Source organism: Nicotiana tomentosiformis, chromosome 1, assembly GCF_000390325.3.
Source record: "Nicotiana tomentosiformis chromosome 1, ASM39032v3, whole genome shotgun sequence".
Taxonomy (NCBI): domain Eukaryota; kingdom Viridiplantae; phylum Streptophyta; class Magnoliopsida; order Solanales; family Solanaceae; genus Nicotiana; species Nicotiana tomentosiformis.
The window spans coordinates 116811127-116830204 of NC_090812.1; the positions used below are offsets into that span (position 1 = coordinate 116811127).

At 30.6% G+C, this 19078-nt stretch overlaps 1 protein-coding gene across 1 annotated transcript; it reads right to left on the bottom strand.

The window, feature by feature from the left end:
- Window positions 1–4549: 4549 nt before the first annotated feature.
- On the bottom strand, window positions 4550–8714 carry LOC104104092 (uncharacterized). The gene is made up of 6 exons (XM_009612092.4): window positions 8490–8714; window positions 7023–7321; window positions 6840–6897; window positions 6036–6148; window positions 5163–5394; window positions 4550–4943 (listed from the first exon to the last, which is right to left on the bottom strand). Exons 1-5 carry the CDS (start codon window positions 8533–8535, stop codon window positions 5170–5172), a joined length of 741 nt encoding a protein of 246 aa, XP_009610387.1. The 5' UTR covers window positions 8536–8714; the 3' UTR covers window positions 4550–4943; window positions 5163–5169.
- Between the last annotated feature and the right edge of the window lie 10364 nt (window positions 8715–19078).

Here is a 19078-nt window from a genome sequence, read left to right on the forward strand (position 1 = left end):
GATCTTCTGATTTTCTAGTTGGGTTAGAGCTTATGTCTGTGATTGCTAGTTGGCATCTCGTTCCCCTTTTGAGTCTGATCCCTTTATTGACGAAGGTGATGATATCGGATTCGCTTCCTCGACGGCAAACATTTCTCTTGCGGCCGGTTATTCTCCGTACACTGTTTTGACTCCCCTCGATGTTGGGAATTTAAGAACATGGTGTAGGGTCGAAGGTACAGCTCTCATGTTGTGGATCCATGGCCTTCCAAAAAGGGCGTTGTACCTCATGTCGCCTTCGATTACGTGGAACTTCGTTTCCTGGATGGTCCCGGCCACGTTTATCGGCAAAATTATCTCGCCTTTGGTGGTTTCACATGCCATATTGAATCCGTTTAGAACTAAGGTTGCGGGTACGACATGGTCCTGTAGATCGAGCTATTCTACAACCTTCGATCTAATGATGTTGGCCGAGCTACCTGGACCAATTAACACACGCTTAACTTTAGTTTTATTCATAAGTACGGATATTACCAGTGCATCGTTATGAGGTTGTATGACTCCTTCTGCATCTTTATCATTGAAGGACAAAGTTCCTATGGGTGCGTAATCCAGAGTTCGAGGTCATTTTTCTCTCATAATTGATGTCTTAGTGCGTTTAAGCACCGGCCCTTGAGGGGTGTCGACGCCGCCGATGATCATGTGGATGACATGTTGTGGTTCTTCTTGTTCGTTTTGTTTGCCGAAATCCCTGTTTTTGAAATGGTTATTCGCCCTGTCGCTTAAAAATTCTCAAAGGTACCCTTTATTAAATAATCGGGCTACCTCCTCTCTTAGTTTCCTGCAATCTTCCGTTCTGTGGCCATGGGTGCCATGATATTCGCATATTTGATTGGGATTCCTCTGGGCAGGATTGGTCTGCATGGGTCGAGGCCATTTAGTGTCTTTGATGCGTCCGATAGCCGACACGATGGCGGATGCATCAATCTCCGATACCTTTGGTGCTTCCTTAGATCCGGTAGGCCTGTCGAACCCACTTCTGTTCATCAGCCCCCTAGACCCTTGACCTCGATCAATTCTTTTGTTGCTTTGTCCGGGGTTACGTCTCGATTCATTGATTATGTGGTTTCCACTATACGGTCGGCATCGGTCCCTGATAGGACCTTGTTCTCGATTGATATCCCTTCGAGCAGCGGGTTCAGCCCACCAACTGATCATCTTCGACTCTAATTTTTGATTGGTACCGATTGTGCACGTCGGCTCAAGTGATAGCTGGGTACTCGATCAGGTTATGCTTCAACTGCCGTGAAGTCGTCGAACTTCGTTCATTCAAACCTTGAGTGAAAGCCTGAACAGCCCATAATTTATGTCGGGATTCTCTCCTCTAGTGGGATTGCAACGGCTCTTCTCTATGAGCTCGATATTGATTCGAGCTTTGTATCAACTCGAGCTCTCGATCTTGACTCGAGCTCGATTCTGACCCGGCTCCTTGTATTGATTCGGGGTCAGTGTTGGTCGGTTTCTGCCTCATAAGCTCGATAACTTCACTTTGCATCATCGCTCGAAGTTTGGTGACCTGATTTCGGACCTCAACCTGATTATGAAGATGCTTCTTCGATCCAATGCATTACCATTTTGACCAGTTCGTACGAAGGACTAACCGGTTTTTACCGTATACAAAAACTTTATCACAATTTAGCAAAGAAAAGCAGTATATAAGGAGGTGGATTAATTGTGTGAGATCACACCAAAAACCACTGAAATATTCAAATGGCAAAAGGTGATACTACAGCTATGGTTTTATTTTTTAGGCTTTTTTACACGTTTGATCCTTTTTTAACTATTATTTAAAAAAAAATAGCATTATTTATTGTTTATTTCATAAAGAGCACTTTTGTTTTCATTACTATCATATTATAAAAATGAAGCTCAATATTTAATAAGTTAACTAACTCACTAATCACAGGAAGTATTTTTTTGTCCATCTCCATTCTCCCTTTCCAACATTCATCTTCTTCACTCCATTTTTTGAAAATCTGATGCATATGTGAATGCCACCTAAATTCAAAATGTATTGATTTATACGTCTTTTATACTTCGTATATCAAGTATCACTTTAATTCAAAATGTATTTATATGTATATAATTATTGTATATTTATTTGTGAAGTAAGATGTATTTTTAATGTATACTTCAAATATACTTTATATGTCAAGTGCCATTAATTCAGGATGTATTTTTTATGTATATTTTTTTGTATATTTATATGTCATCTTAATTAAATTTAAGATATATTTTTTTATGTATATTTCACATGTCTAAGTGTCATCTTAATTGAAGATGTATTTTTTATGTATATTTTATATGTGTTAATTCAATGTATATTTTTTATATATACGTTTTGTATATATTAACATATATTATTATCGAAGTAAGATCTTTATGTTAAGAAAGGAAGAAAGAAGGAAGAGAAAAATTTAAGAAAGATAATTAAAAAGCAAACGAATGGAACAAATTTAGAAAATATATTGGTTTCGGCAGAAAATAAAATTAAGAAGATGAAGAAAAAGAAGGAAAGCTAATAGATAAAGAGAGAAAAAAAAAGGTATGATTTTTGTACAAAGAATTATTGACTTTCCATTCAAATTGCTTATGTTTAGGGATTAATAATTAATATTCCTATTTTAATGGAACTGTGTTCTACAAATATAAATATTTTCCTGCCACAATTATAATATTGAATTTCATGCTAAGAATTTGTTATATTTCTTTTAAGCTGTGACAGTTATATAAAGTTCCCTATTTTTAATCCTTTTAATGGCATTCTTAGCCAGTACTGAGCAAGTAGAGAGAGAGGGGTCTCTGCAGAAGCTACTTGGGCTTTGATTCCAGTGGGTTGGTTTCCATTTGGAAAGCACCCATTTAAACCCAAATGGATTCCCCTGAGCCCAGTTTACCCAATTCCACTTCCTGCTTGGTTTATTCCATTACATTCGACCTTGGAGTAGGGATGTACATATGGCGGATTGGTTCGGATTTTTCAATTATCAAACCAAACCAATGGTGTCGCATTTCTAAATTTCTAAACCAAACCAAACCAACAAAGTAAGATTTTTCGGGTTTTCGAATTTTTTTTCCGGTAAAGTCTTCATAGCATAAAATATGTAACTTCTGCTCCATATATTTCTTAAGTCCTAGTAAAATACAACTATATAATGTGTTTTCCAAGAAACTAACATAATAATATGAGATAAGTCATATCATTATACTAAAATATTCAATAACAAAGATAAAATAATAAAATTACATAAAACAAATATTGCTAATTAATAAGCCATAATGAAAATTAGCATAATCTAAAAATACTATATAGGTCATGCTAAAATAAGTATAGCTAATAAGTACTAATATTAATTACATAACTAAGCATTCAAGAAAAAGATAAATTAAGTTATGCATTTTCATTATAAACCAATGTAAAACTAAAATAATTATCCAACGCTATCGTCATTTCTAATATTAATTAAATTTTTTTTGTTAGCATTAGTATTGATTTGAACTTTGTTTGAATTACTATATTTATGGGCTATAAAGTTTATTTACCATTCAAGAATGTTAAGTCTAAACTTTAAATAATACGTTAAAAGATAAAACTGTGAAAAAGTTTAAGAACTATTTATAAATTACATTACAATAAATATTTATATGTATAAAATATTTTTAAAAATTATATAAATGTACTATCGGGTTGGTTTGGTTTCAGTTTGATTTTTTTTAGTTAAAACCAAACCAAACCAATTATGGTCGGGTTTTATTTTTCAATACCAAACCATATCGGATTTTTTTTCTGGTTTGACTCGAATTATCAGTTTGGTGCGGTTTATCGACTTTCTTTGTACACCCCTACCTTTGAGCAGGAACCCATTTAAACCACATAATGGTGAAAGGAAGTCTGGCCCAGGGTTTGGAAGCCCAGATTTGGGAGTCGAAGAGGAGCCCAAAGATCTATACGACACAGGCCTAGGCCCAGAACTTGAAGTTGACCCTGACCAGCGACGTGCATGATTTACTTGCTACATTTCCCATAATAGTATGTTTAGTAAGATTAAAGTAGACGAATAAGATACACTCTTTGTTAAATACTACAATCTGCACTCTATGAGGTTTATAATGCTTTATTACAGTGGATGTCCTAATTTTTATTTGAGCATAATGGTCTTTTCCTACTTTGGTGCGTCTCTCCACAGATACTTTTTATGCATGGTTATAATAATATGAGGCATATAAAATACTATATATATACCTTTGGGGAAAAAAAGATAAATTTATATAAATATACAAAGATATTAATACTACAAAGTATTGTCAACTCACAAAGGAGAACAACACTTGTATGGATTTGATTATCATTTCCAAGAAAAACAAATTAAGATAGGCAAGGCTATAGATTTTTATTACTAGCGTCTTCCGTGTGACCAATCATGCTAGACCACATTGACACACTTTACTTATATGACCAAATCAAAATCAAACGCCAACCGCCAAAATGCATAAAATTTCAACACCCTAATTGAAAAGATAGAATAAAACTTCACTACATCAAGAACGCACAAATTTTCCCTCAAATACCAAGTGTTCTACAGGATATCTTTCTTTTTTTTTGTTTTGTTTTCTTCATCACAATTGAACCATAAGGAAAATAAGAGGTTGGGACAGAAAATATGTCTGATCAAACAACCAGAATGCATTAAACACAAGTTCATGAACTTAAACTTTGAAAGCCCAGAAAGAAGCACGGCATTAGCTATGGTCTAAGTTTTCAGTCTTAACAAAGAACTAAAATCATAATCCCCACAACCCTCCTCCCGAAATCTCCAATATTTCCTCAACCCGGGTAGTTTTAACAATAAGCTGCCTCTACAAGCACACTTACTTCATAGGCCAAATAAAATGCTGGCCGACCCCTGCAACATACAACAAAAGTGTAAACCCTGTAAAATACTTACTAGCAATTATGAATCGCTGTTTTTTATAATTGAAGTGACTATGATGAAATTGTTCCAATAATATTTCCCAGTTTTTAGGGAAATATTCTGGCACACACCAACATGCTTATTATGCATCAAATGACCATAGAAAGAAGGGGACTTTTCCCCCTAGTTTGTTCGGATAGGGAGACCAACCTTTATCTCAACTTGTGGTAGGAAGATACACCCTTATGGTGTCTTTCATAGTAATTTTCCTCCTACAAGTAGGACATTTACCCTGAGCAGCTATAGAAGCCTTGATGCAACCCTTGCAGAAGATATGACCACATTTCGTTGACATCTCCTCAACTAGTGGACCCATGCATACAGGACAGCTAAATGTGGGTTCTTTTGGCTTTGGTGGTACAACACTCTGTGCAGCGACTGTCTGGCATCAGCGGCAAAGAATAATACAAATCATGAATAAATGGAACTCTCTGAAGATGACACCAATAATTAGGTTAACAAAGCGATATGGGGAAAAAACTGATTCCAATAGAACCAAAAATTTGGAATAAGACATTTCTAATGATGGATTGAGATTGCAATCATGGACCAAGCTGCTATAAAATGAACAACTTTAAAAGGCCAACAGCGAACACTTGAAATATGCAACTAAGAAACAATGCAATTAGCTAACAAGGCCATAAAGTTATGCAAAATTTACATTGGCCTAGAGTTGAAGCTTCTAGACTATAACAAATGTTTTCCTTTCCTTTTCCAAGCTACAGACATCTAAGCTAATGACAAAAAGTAAGGCGCCACAAAGAAAGGTAAGCAATACAAGTCAAAAGAAACAACTAAGAGATCAAACCAAACATTCTTTGTCACAAAATAAAAATCAGAATTACGTTTTGAGCAATAGTCCCAATAGATCCTTTTGAAATTTTGAACTTTATGAATATAATTGAAAAAAGGAAACACTTAAATGAGAACACTCTTATTTTATTTTTTCCCAATAATTGAGAAACAAGAACACTCATGTTGTAAAGAGCATTCAATATAGCATAAAAGAACTTCTGTAGTTACCTTTAAGCTGCTATTTGCTTCTAGGTTTATGTAAATGTCACCAATTAATGTTGGATCATTAGTTAAGACCCTTCTGCGCTTGTTGCGACTGTTAGCCTTAGGCAAACGATCCTCTGCAATAATTATGAGCCTATAAGACCAATCTCAAGGGACGCAAATGAAATAACCAAAGTCAAAATCAAGCTCTCCAAGGAGAAAGAAGTGCTCAATATGGCATTAACCCAACCACCTCAATGCTGATTTCGAGAATCATATCACATGCCTCAAATTGTCCACATAATACCATGGTACTGACATAGTTACATCGCCTCCCCTTGTCCACGTAGGCAAAAAGATCACAAAGAGTACATCAGAATATCATGTAAATACTGGCAAAGATCCACTATGCGTCATCAAGATTCATGTTGGTGTTAGTTTTTAGGTCATTCATTTTCCTACTTAGCATTTAATGAAAACAAAAAAAAAATCAACTCAATTCTCCATTCTATCAGAATTTAGACTCTTGTAATGAACACAAATAGATCCTGCACTTAATATCTTCAAGGAAATAAGCAGTTCTACAGTGCCTGCATATCTATTAGGTGAAAATCAGCCCATCAGTGACTGCATGAGATGAAAAAGAGTTAAATGTAAAAAAAAGGAGGTCAAATCCTGATACACCAGTACAGGGGGCAAAGAGAGGTAATTCTGAATTATTTTTTATAGAATTTTTAATATCTAGAGCAAGTGAGATAATGTTCTAAGACAGAAAATGTGCACACACAATCTACAGCTGTAAGCGCTCCTAAAAGAAGAATAAATTACCAGAATCCTCATCAACCACAATAACCTGTCCACGAGTCCTTATGGAGTTGTTTTTTGCCTAGAGAAAAGCAGGAAAATTTCTAACACAATTAGCCACAAGGTGAAACACCAGTGGTGCTATCACAAGATAATGCACCACCTAAAAATTTACAAAGGGAAAGCATTAAAGTTGGATAGGCGTACTTCTGCAAATGCCCTTGGAGAAGATATTATCACATCATCATCAAGTGCCTCAACATCAATTGGGGCAGGTGTCAAAGACGCACCCCTTGGTGCAGGTGGCACATCCCCAGGAACAGCACGACTTGAAGTTCCTTCCTGATCCCTATTATCAGCTGGGGGTGTGGCATTTAGATCCACATCTAGTACCGCCTTCCTTCTTGAGTGGTTCCTTGTATACCTAATCGGATGTGCCCTTCTGTCTTGGGTGCTCATTCTATGAATACTTGTGCTTCCCAACGGCAGCTTCGAACTTATATCTCCTAAGAAGATGTTGAACAAAATTATGCAATTGGAACAGAAAGTACGTAAATAAACATCAACCAACGTAAAGTAAATAAACATCAACCAACGTAAAGGTGTAATTTCAGCAACCTGTCATCCCAAGCGCCAATGCATAAGGAAAATTAGAAACACTACGTCATGCATTTAAAGTATCAAAACGCACTTTAGTGTAAGCTCTTGATAAATTTGTAAAAATAAAAAACAAGCAAGATGGACATAACCAAGAAGTAACAGATGAATGCAATTAGTATTTAAGCAAACAGCAAAATTTTCTTCCTGATGTGCCATCCTTTATATCTTTACACGGAAAAAGAAAACAAAAGAGACAACCAAACTTCGCCATGTGATTGTGACACTAAGAAACTTCACAAGCCATGCTTGAGCACTCAACATTAATTACAACTAAATCTAACAGCTTTGCTTTAAGACTAAAAAAAAGTCATCCACCTTACTCATATCAGGTTCGACGTTCAAAAAGATTTAAGTTATATACAATGGCAATGTAAAGAATCTTTACACCATATGTGGATTTAACCTATATAACAGGTTACTTATCATTTAATTTTTATCATTTAATTTAAGTTACTAATCAATGGTTATTGTACATAATTACCTACTACTACCTCTTAAATGACCTGATTATGTAAATATTGTTTAAACAGACATACATCTCACTGAATTTGGTTTTGAAATCAATATTAACATAACATACAGTCTCAAACAGAAGCGGAACTGCAAGAGTTCCGAAGTGAAAATATCTTTCTAACCCTGTGGATCCAAACCAAAAGACAAAAACTTGAAAGTGATGATTTTTTTTCCAAACCGCTAACTTTAACATTAAGCATATAATAATATTTCAAACAAAAACTCCAAAAATTTGGTGCGATTATCCGAAAAATAGCAGACAACTGTCGTAACTACTAATCCAGTACAAGTTTCTACTTCAAATAAAACACTCGAGTAAAACGACCACAAAGCAAGGGAAAAATTGTAAATAGAGACGGAACGAAAAAAGACAACGACTTTAGCCAAATCAACGGATCAAAACACCGAACAACAGATGTATTAATCGATAAACGAAGAGAAAAAAAAACATAAGAAATCAATAAATTCGAAGAATTGAAAAGATCGGTAGAAAAAGCGGACCTAAATTTGGAAAAATGTCCGATAATTTTGACCACCAATGGCTCATGAAGTAGGCATAGAGAGAGGAAGCATGGAAGAAAAACGCTGTCTAGGGTTTTCAATTTTTTTTGCGAGAGAAAAGTGGAGAGTAAAAAATTTGATTGTGTTCTTTGATTATTTTCCTTTTGGGTCTGGGCTATGCGTATGCGATGGCACACCCACATACAAAAGGTGTGTGTGACACGCGTCTTATGGTTTTGGGACTTGTGGCATTTTAATCGTGTGAACTCGTAACAAATTTAACGTTTTTTGCTAGGCGTAAGGACTTGTGGACTAACCTTGCCTGCGTGTTTGAATCTGAGTTGCTCAAGTCTTCTTTTCTTATTTTTTTCCAAGTCTTCATACTCTTTTCAATCGGCCAATCAGTAAATATATACTCCCAAGTGAAATTTATATTAATTAATTTAATAAGATAACAAGATATATTAATTTATTTATTTATTTAGATAACAAAAATTTGTATACAAACACATATTATGTATCACTTAATTTGATTTTGATATTAATATAAGCGGATAAATTTTTAACCTTTTCAAACCTTTCATTTTAATTTGCATGATTCTCAACAACATCCTGTGCCATTTTTCCTTCCCAACTGAGCCGATGTCCTATTTTAATACTCCCTCCGTTCACTTTTACTTAGCACGTTTTGACTTTTTATATCAGGGGTGTTCGTCGGTCGGTACGGTATATTTAGACATTTCGATTCGGTATTCGGTTTTTTAAAATGCAATACCAATATCGTACCTAATTAAATTCGGTATGGTCTGGTTTTTCTCCTTTCTGTTTCGGTAACTTCGGTTTATTCGGTTTGAATACTAACTTGTGCATAGAGTCATAGAATGTAATATTCTAAATTAAAGTACTCAAAAGTGCAAAACTAAAAATATTTGTTCACAAAAATTTTGTTCAAAACTAGCAAATATCAACCCAGAAAGAGAAAACTGTACATAAAAGAATAAATTTGATCATTAGAAATGTCTTGTTACTTGCTTAGAGTTAAAGGATGAACTTAGAGAATAACGGAAAATAAAATTTTAGATTTTAATATTTATGTTATAATTAATAATATGTGTATTATGTAATATAATATATATTTCGGTACGGTATCGGTATTTCGGTATTTTATTTTAAAATACCAAATACCATACCTAATACCAATATTTTTTAAAACTTAAACCAAATACCATACCGAATACCAAAATATCGAATACCAAATACCAAAATTTTCGGTTTCGGTACGGTAATTCGGTATTTACCAAATTATGCACAGCCCTATTTCACACCCCTTAAGAAATAATAAATGAAGTGCATAATTTACCATGATACCCATATTAATTGATGCATATTTTGTTGGATTTGAGAAAATGATTTGAAATGAATAATAAATATTGTGGGTATAACAGGAAAAAAAATTTGTCATTTTCTTAATATGCGTAAAGTGACAAGTAAAATAAAAATCTATTTTTAATATACCTATCAAGTAAAAAAGTGAACGGATGTAGCGCTATACTCCTACTACTTATGATTGTTTAGAAAAGTGTAATAAATTTGGTGCTTTAACTCAATTAATTCCTTAAGTTCGAAAAATGGTCTATCTTAGTTCTTCTTGTACAACGGAACATTAATCAAAAATTACATGCATTTAAGGCACAATCTGAATGTAGAGTTTAAGATAGCAATTATTATATTAATCTTGTCGAAGAATATATTTAAAATATTGGTTTGATTGAAAACATATCGTACCAACGTTTAAAATTTGAAAGGGGGATGAACTAAAATAAGCATATCGTATCAATTCAATTAATAGCATGTCGTGTCAATATTATTAATTGAATACTGTGAATATTATAAAATAACAACAACAACACAACAAAAAGTAGTATAAATTGGGAAAGAATTAAGTTGAATTCAAACCTTAAACCTCCTTACTCTTACAAAGTTACCACTGAAGCCCTTTGTACCCAAAAGAGAAAAATGAGTGACTTGAAAGAAAGAAAAAAAAATGAATCGATTTGCTTACTCCATCCATACTTCTCATCTTATTTATATGCTATGGTGTTTGGTTGAAATTAGAGGAGTCAAAATGGAATTGTTGGGTCAAAATTGAATCGGTCAAAACTAATTAAGATTACGAGTTATAACATATCACTCTCAAAGTTTGTTCAGGATCTCCGGTCAATACGAGTTAGGTTATATTTGTGTTTGAATATATAAGTAGATTAGGGGTGTTCAAACCGAACCAGAAAACCGCATCAAATCGAAAAATTAAACCAAACCGATTAAAAAATCCGACTAGGTTTGGTTTGACTTGGTTTGGTATTGAGTAAAAAAATCTGAACCAAACCGACATATAAATATATAATTTTTATTTATATTTTTAAGACTTTATATTGAATTTTCTTTAAAAAATATTGAAATATTTGGGATCTTCTCATGTGTTAACCTTGAAAGCGTACATTAACGAAAATTATTGTTAGACGACTAAGAAAACAACTATCATGTGTTACTAAAAAAATTCTCCCATTAGAATATTTTAATAGATCATATGTTTGTCAATTTTTTCAATATTTACTAAACATATATTCATTTATTAAAACTTTATCTATAACTTTAACAAAGTAAGATTGAAAATAATATTCATGTAACAAAAAAAACCCGAAAAATCCGACAAAACCGAACCAATCCAAACCGATATAATCGGTTTGGTTTGGTTTTGATAAAAAACGAACCAACCCGATCTATGTACACCCCTAAAGTACATTAACTTTTCAAATATTTTATTACTATTATAATGGGTGACAATATTTCCTTATCAATTGAATATCAAGTCATTACCTAACTTTCCAAACAATTTATTATTAATTAATGATTGGTGAAAAGATATTTCCTTATCAGTTGAATCTCAAGACATTACCTAAATTTTCAAACATTTTATTGCTATTACAATTTGTGAAAAAAAGTATTTCCTTATCAATATACTTAATTCTTTATCCTATTTTTGGCTATAGACTTCGGTAATTTATGGAGTCCATGTTAGACAATATGTATTACTATAATAAATAATGAAACAGTAAATTTTTTGAAACAAAAGAAAGAACAGAAAATTAGCAGCAACAGAATATCGAAATAATGAAGCTTGATCTGAAATATAATTTCGGAATAAATTCGAGCCCACTGAATGCACAGTGTGTCCTTCAAAAAATTATTTCCCTCGAGTACCCGAGGTGCTTGAATATTATCCTCCCAGGATAGAACGATTTAACTCACCAGAGTGTTGGTACCAAAAACGCCAATGAACAGAGAACCACTCGAAGGTTGTAAACCACACTCGAATTTTAATTGTGCAGCAGAAGGAAAAGAAGCTCGAAAAATTTTCGTAAGGAAAGATTCTGGGATCAAGGCATATTTATAGCCATTTTCTGACACTGTCTATAAAAAGGTTTGCAACCTTTCAGAAACAGTCACGACTATTGGAACAGGTAGGAACATTTCCCGTTTGAAATATTCTGGGGAAAAAGACTTGAGAATATTTATGAATGGATTTTTAGAAAATCCTTAACCACTTTAAATAAGGCAAAATCCAATTCGGGGGTATAATGTTTTTAGGTATAGTGCTTTAAATAAGGGCGCTATACCCAGTTGAATTATTGTTATGTCAGTTAAGCCCAGAAGAATTATTGATTGGCCCACATAATATATATAGCGTCTTTCAAAAGGGTTTTATATATATAGCGTATTTTAAAAGGGCGCTATACTTAACTGAGCAAACGCCCGTTAAGGTATAGTGCCCTTTAAAATGACGTTATATATAAAAATATCACTAAGTTTTTTTCACACATTTTAATTATTTGAGTCCAAAAGAATCACATTTTGATTTCGGACTCAGCAAAAATGACGCAGGTGACTGGCTCAAGTAAACTGATTTTCTAAAGTACCGTGAATCTCCTAAAAAGATTTTTAGGGTAAACAAATAACTTGATCTTTGTACTTCTTTGAAAAATCTCTTTCAAACAACTTAAAACTTGTTACATGTATTGTATCGTATTGTTACTTTAAATATAATATTTGTTTTAATTGTTATTTAAATTTTATTGTATCGTTAAACCCGTGTTACGTAACGACGAAAAGTGTCACTTTATGGAACGACCGATTTGATGTGGTTGTGTCGTTTTCTTATTTTTTTCTCTCATCTTGCCTTTTTATTATTATCTAAAAAAATCTGATTTTATCCTTTACCCTACCTTTTTATATAATAATATTACCTCTTACGCTATTTTTTCTTTATAATATTGCAAATTTATTCCCGTACATTATAACATCATGAAAACGACGGAAAACAATACAATCTATTCAAATATTGATACATCAAGATGATACAGTACAAAACAATATAATACTAAACGATACATTATGAAAAGATACATAACAACCATCCAAACAAGCTGTTAGCAGCTGATTATCACACACATTCTTTATTTCCTTAAACTAGTCTTAGGGTACGCGCGTTGCGCGTGTATCCTATCTCAATGAGTACAAAAATATAAAAAAATATTACATAAATATTTAAGTTTATAAATAAATATTAAAAAGTGCAAGTTTTTAATAATAAATATTGATCATATTTAGCTAGATTAATAAAGAAAAAAGTTATAATTAAATAAGTAGTATCGGTTTGATATTGTGATGAAGCCCTATCACCATGTCACCCTTTCTTGTGAAAGTTTCTTTCATGATTATTTGTTATATATTATTATTTTATTTATTAATTAATATGCCAAAGTAGAATATTTAAATGAAATCTTAATAATCTATTGCACATTTATTAGAAAATCTAATGAGGCTAAGATTCTTTTTCAAAAGGGGGCTAAAATAAAATTTTAAAGGTCCGCCACTTCATTTTATCATTTTAGTTGTTTGTATGATTTGTACAAACTATGTTTAAAATGAAGTAAGTTATATTCTAGATTGGCTTTAATAATAAGTAATAGTACTAAAATAAATACCTTGACCAAAACAATGAAAAGGAGTATACCTTCACAAACGACAAAGAGACGGCATAAAAGAAAACAAAAGCAAAGTTCCATAAAGTTTAAGAAAAAATATGTAAAATCTTACTTGATTTTAAATTATTAAATATTAAGAGTTTTTACATATTTCGAATAACAAAAGTTTCAATAGCTAAGACTTTAGTTAATTTTAAAATTATAAATATAATTAAATGGTAATGTTATTTAATATGAAATCTATTTATTTTATTACAAAGAATAAACCAATTGTGTATAGCATTCATAATTATCATAAAAATATTTGTTTCGCATATAAATAAGAATAACCTTATATATAGTACAAGTGCACATCCTAATTTATATCGTTGCATTATTTGTTACGCAACCCAACATGTAATGCATATTAATCGTTATAAAACTTTGAATTAAAAGTATATTTAAATAACACATAAAGTCTCAATTCATATTACAAAAGCCTTTGTACAAACATATATATGCACGCATAACAAAATATAATAGATTTAAAATAAAATAAATATACGATAATATTAAACGATAAGACCCGATACCACTAAACTAAAATAAGTCTGTTGAAATCCGTCTAATATAAGAGTGAACAACAAAATTATTATCATAATTATTATTTTAGAGTGACTCGAATGCAACTATTCATCTAACCTATAATATGAAAAAGTTGGAACTACAAAAAAAAAATAGTATAAACATAACAAAATCGTATCTTTATAACTGAAAATCTAGTAAATATTATTCAAAATAAAAAAGATATCATCACTGCTCGTTCAGATACAAAATGCATTAGAAAAAGAGGAAGAACATAGAGAGCAGATTAAAGGAAAAAGAGAAACTTGATTACCATTACCGACAATTACCTTTAAGCGAAAAACAATAACTGTATAATACACAATAGAAAAACATACATTATAATTTACAATTGAAGATAATTTTAGACTAATAATCGTACATTATATATTGTAAATAAAAATCAAAAGTGACAATCACAAATGGTTTTGATTTTAATACTCTAGAAGCTTTAATCCTAAGATAATTTTGGTAAAAGAATACTAATCCTAAACTAACATTAATTGATGATATTTTATTCGGTTATGGTAAAAGAATACTAAACCTAAAGTAACACTAATTCTAGAAAATTAAAGATTAGACTTGTAACCTAATTATGATAGGAGTAAAAGAATACTAAACCTAATAATATTAATTGCTTATTTTTATTTGCTTTTGGTTTTAAAATTTTGGGAAACCCAAAAAAAAATCTCCTAAACCTAACAGGAGACATTTAATACTCCTAGAGGTAAATGGAGTTGACAGTGAACGAATTGTCCGTGTGAATTGGAATTGAAAAATCAAAGCTTTATATAATATACAGTACTCCACCGTTTCAATTTAGATGGGCTAATTTGATTCAGCACGGAGTTTAAGAAGAAAAAAAAAGATTTTTAAAACTTGTGGTCTTAAAAGTTTAAGAGGTAAAAGCTTTGTGGGGCCATGACATTTGTATGATTATAAAAGTTTCTCGTTAAGGGTAAAATGAAGAGTTTAAAGTTGAATTATTTTCAAATTTATAAATGTGTCATTTATTTTGGAACAGACTAAAAAGGAAAGTAACTCATCTAATTTGAAACAGAGGGAGTAGGAAAATTATTAAATTACTATTCCTAAATAGTAGAAAATTAATTAAATGATTATTCCTAAATAGTAGGAAAATAATCAAATTACTATTTTATCCGGTGTGAACTCTATTTTATTAGGGTAAAAAAGACGAACGACATTTCGCTAAGGGTCTTCGTGCATATATATATATATATATATATATATATATTATTGAATTTGATTTAACTCAAAAGGACAAAAACAATCTTTGAATTATTACTCATTTTCTTTTCCAAAACAAGCACCCTTTTTTTCCTTGAGTTCATTAAAGTCAAGGAATCCGCCATTTTGCGCGTGTACCTCATATTAATAAATATAAATTTGAAGTTGAAAATTATTTATGAGTTATTGTAAACAAAATTTAAAGAAAAAGGTATAAGTTTTTAAAAATAATAATTATTGTGTCCTATTTATCTAATTACTCAATTTAGGAAGAAAGTTTGCACTATGTATCTTCCTATAAATATGCAGTATTATGAGTGTGCTTTATTTTAGAACTCATATATTACATATTTAACTACAAGTTTTATATACTTTTACTTATGTATGGTACGTAACTTTCGTAAAAGTTCAAATATTTACATTAGTGCTCAATTTGATGTGTTTATTTCAATTGAAGTGGTAGAATCAAAATAAAATTTAAAATTTTAATATTAGGACTTCATATCTAATTTTCATTAGGAAAGGTTTAAATAAAATTTGGTTGATTTCAAAGTCCTAATAATTAGGGAAATAATTAAATATTCTTAGAAAAATAATTAAATGACTATTTTGTTTAGAGTTAAACTTATTAAAAGGGTAAAAAAAAAAAAAGCAAATGACATTTCGCCAAGAGACTTTGTGTTTTTAATATAGTGATAGTTTTAGGATACGCACTTTGCCATGTATCTTATATCAATAAGTATAAAATTTATAAAACTATATAAATATTTTTAAGCTATGTATACTTAACGTGCAATTGTTAAATGTCATTTCAAAAGTATTTCAAAAATTCGATGTAGAGTTAAAGAGTATAAATTAATAGTAGATGACATTATTAGCACACTTCGTTACCTTTGCAAACGCGGAATTTACAATTACATGCCTTTATAAAATTGTCCAAATCTGAGATAATTTTAATTTTTTAAATATTAAGCAAGCAATTTGTAATTTTAAAATTTTAAATATTAAATTTTTTTACCTAAATAAAATAATTAAAAATATTTATTTGCCAATAAACTTTAGCTAACCTAACTGCTAAATATAGGAGGGTTTTTGTTTAAACTATTAGAGATGTAAGATGCATAATTCTCGCATTTCAATTTTCAAAACCATAATAAGAGTCTAAAAACAAAAGATGTTTCGTTAAACAGCTATTGAAAAAGAGCCAAAATTTGGTTTCTTTTTACTATTGAAGACGTAAGTTACATTTCATATTTCAAAATCTTAAATGTTAGAAAATTTATCATGAAAAGGTATTATGGTTATGTTATTGTTCAATGTTCAGTTAAGGAAATGATTTATACAAGGTAAAGTTATAGTAAAAATTAAAGTCCTAAATATTAGGAATTCTCACATAGTTTAAACAAGGAAAGATTTAATAATGAAATATTTTAATTGTTTTTGAAGTATTAAATATTAGAAAAATAATCTAATTACTATTTTGTCTAATACGAATTTTACTTTTAAAGGGAAAAAAAGGCGAATGACTTCTTGCTAAGGGCTTTCATGTTTTTAATATAGTACTAGTTTTATGAACGTGCGTTGCACGATAACAATTGCACTTTGATTTTCGAGCGCTAAAATTTTGACATTCATAATTTTCACGTAAATTCTCAATTAATTATTTATAGATATTAAGGAATAAAAAATTAAATTTACCTAAAATATATATATATATATATATATATATGAATGCAACAGTTGATGTGAAAGAAAATGTAACAATCTTCAAATGTTATTACACTTACATTATACTTGAATTTAAGATAATTCGACATCACGTATGAACCTGCAAATGATATATGTATTAATAGTATAGACATAAAAAATATAATCGTATCTTACCTTATACTTTTTTATATACAATATTTTTGGGTTTGTTCCCTTATGATACTTTGGCTACTTGTTATGATTGGAACTTTTATTGTCTATATTGATATTCCTTATGAAAATGCGACATATAATAGTCAATGTAATAAAATATGTTGCATCAAATATAGTCCAACACTTGAAAATATTTGACTATGTGTTATTTTCGGACAAATTTAAGAGGATATCATTCATTTTTTGTGATAAAAGTTGAATTTTATATAAGGTTCCCCATAAGTATTTCATCCCAAATAATTAATTCTGCTTCCTAGTATTTAGCACCATCACTCTATTATATTGTTGGCATCTTTTTTGTCCTTTTGATATAAAAAAGAGTTGTTACAAATAATATTATAGAAAGAATAAAATGAACATAATCTACTCATAATAGTCTAGAAGTAATATTCCTACATAAAATATAAAAAGATCAATTTCAGAACGTGTGCATGAAATATACATTGAAAGAAACCAACGAACCTTTGAACAAAAGAGCAGAAGCTGGATAGTATTGCCAGAGAAATTGTCTATATTTGTAATCTTAGAGCTCCACGTGGAGTTAGGAACATAGTACAACAACTTATGTTTTAGCAATAGCTTTCTATTAGGGATGTTATTTGAGTAGCTGAGATGTATTTGGATAAAAGCTGTGATCGCTTAGCTATGGTTACGTATTTCTTCATGGTGATTAACAAAATTAATTTAATTACCAAAAACAGATCAATTTCCTTTCTTTTAATGCAAAAAGACTATTATAAGACAAAATTAGAGCAATATGAAAATAGAGCAATTGAATTTTTCTAAAATATTTATTTCATATTTTCTCAGAAATAGTTCACAAAGTTTTAAATGACGTCCTAAAGCTATACAATCAAAATTTTGATTTGTAAAATATATTTGTTACATCAAAATTTGGTTTTGAATCATTTACAATGTATTATAACTATTTAATTCTTTTGACTTTCTTTCACTCCAATATTAATTTTATATATTATCATTCATTTGTTCACAACACTAATCGCAAAAAATGAAAAATAATATCAAAAATTGAATTAAACGTAGTTATATTCCTGTGGTGTTTGATCTCAGTTTTCATAATTTAATTTTATTGAAGTAAAATATTGTCATTTTAAATTCTAAAAATAAATAAACAAATAACGATTAAGCCAAGTGTATTAGGTTTTGTGCTTATTATGGTTAGATTATAAATTGAGTAATAAATATAGCTTGGAGAAATTTTTTGTCTTATTTTATTTTGGTTTGACCGGGTTGATTTTTTAGAGTTCAAAGGCAATTGGTATTTGGCAGTAGAAATCAAATTCTGATTAGGATGGGTATAAAGGAGTCTTTTATCCAATTATGAAATTGTTTCTTTGAAGGAAAATTTTATATTTTAGAATAAATTGAGTCCCAACAGAAAAAGGTTATTTAGTCCTAACCCAAAATTATATTTATATCCATCATTAAATTGCTACAAAACGGAAATATTAACTTTAAAGGGCAAAAAGGTCGATCAGTTTGTCGGAGATATTTTTGTCTCTCAACATTTAGCTTCTTAACATTCGTGCTTTTATAATAATATAGATAAATATTATTAATTGACTGAAATTAGCAATTATTATTTCCGCTACTAAAGTTTCTTTGTTGAATTTCTTGCTACACTGAAAAAAGAGAAATTGTTCTCATGCCTTGAACAGGGGTTTGGGTAGTATTTGGTTGAAGTTGAAAAAGAGCACATAAAAATTGGGAAAAAAAAACCATAACAAACTTTATACTTGGGTGCTTTAG

Excerpts from the sequence above, each read along its gene's own strand:
- LOC104104092 (XM_009612092.4), bottom strand. The coding sequence starts at position 8,535 with ATGAGCCATTGGTGGTCAAAATTATCGGACATTTTTCCAAATTTAG. Across the intron at positions 7,322-8,489 it reads GGACATTTTTCCAAATTTAG|GAGATATAAGTTCGAAGCTG; the intron begins GTCCGCTTTTTC and ends ACATCTTCTTAG. Across the intron at positions 5,395-6,035 it reads AAGCAAATAGCAGCTTAAAG|ACAGTCGCTGCACAGAGTGT; the intron begins GTAACTACAGAA and ends CGCTGATGCCAG.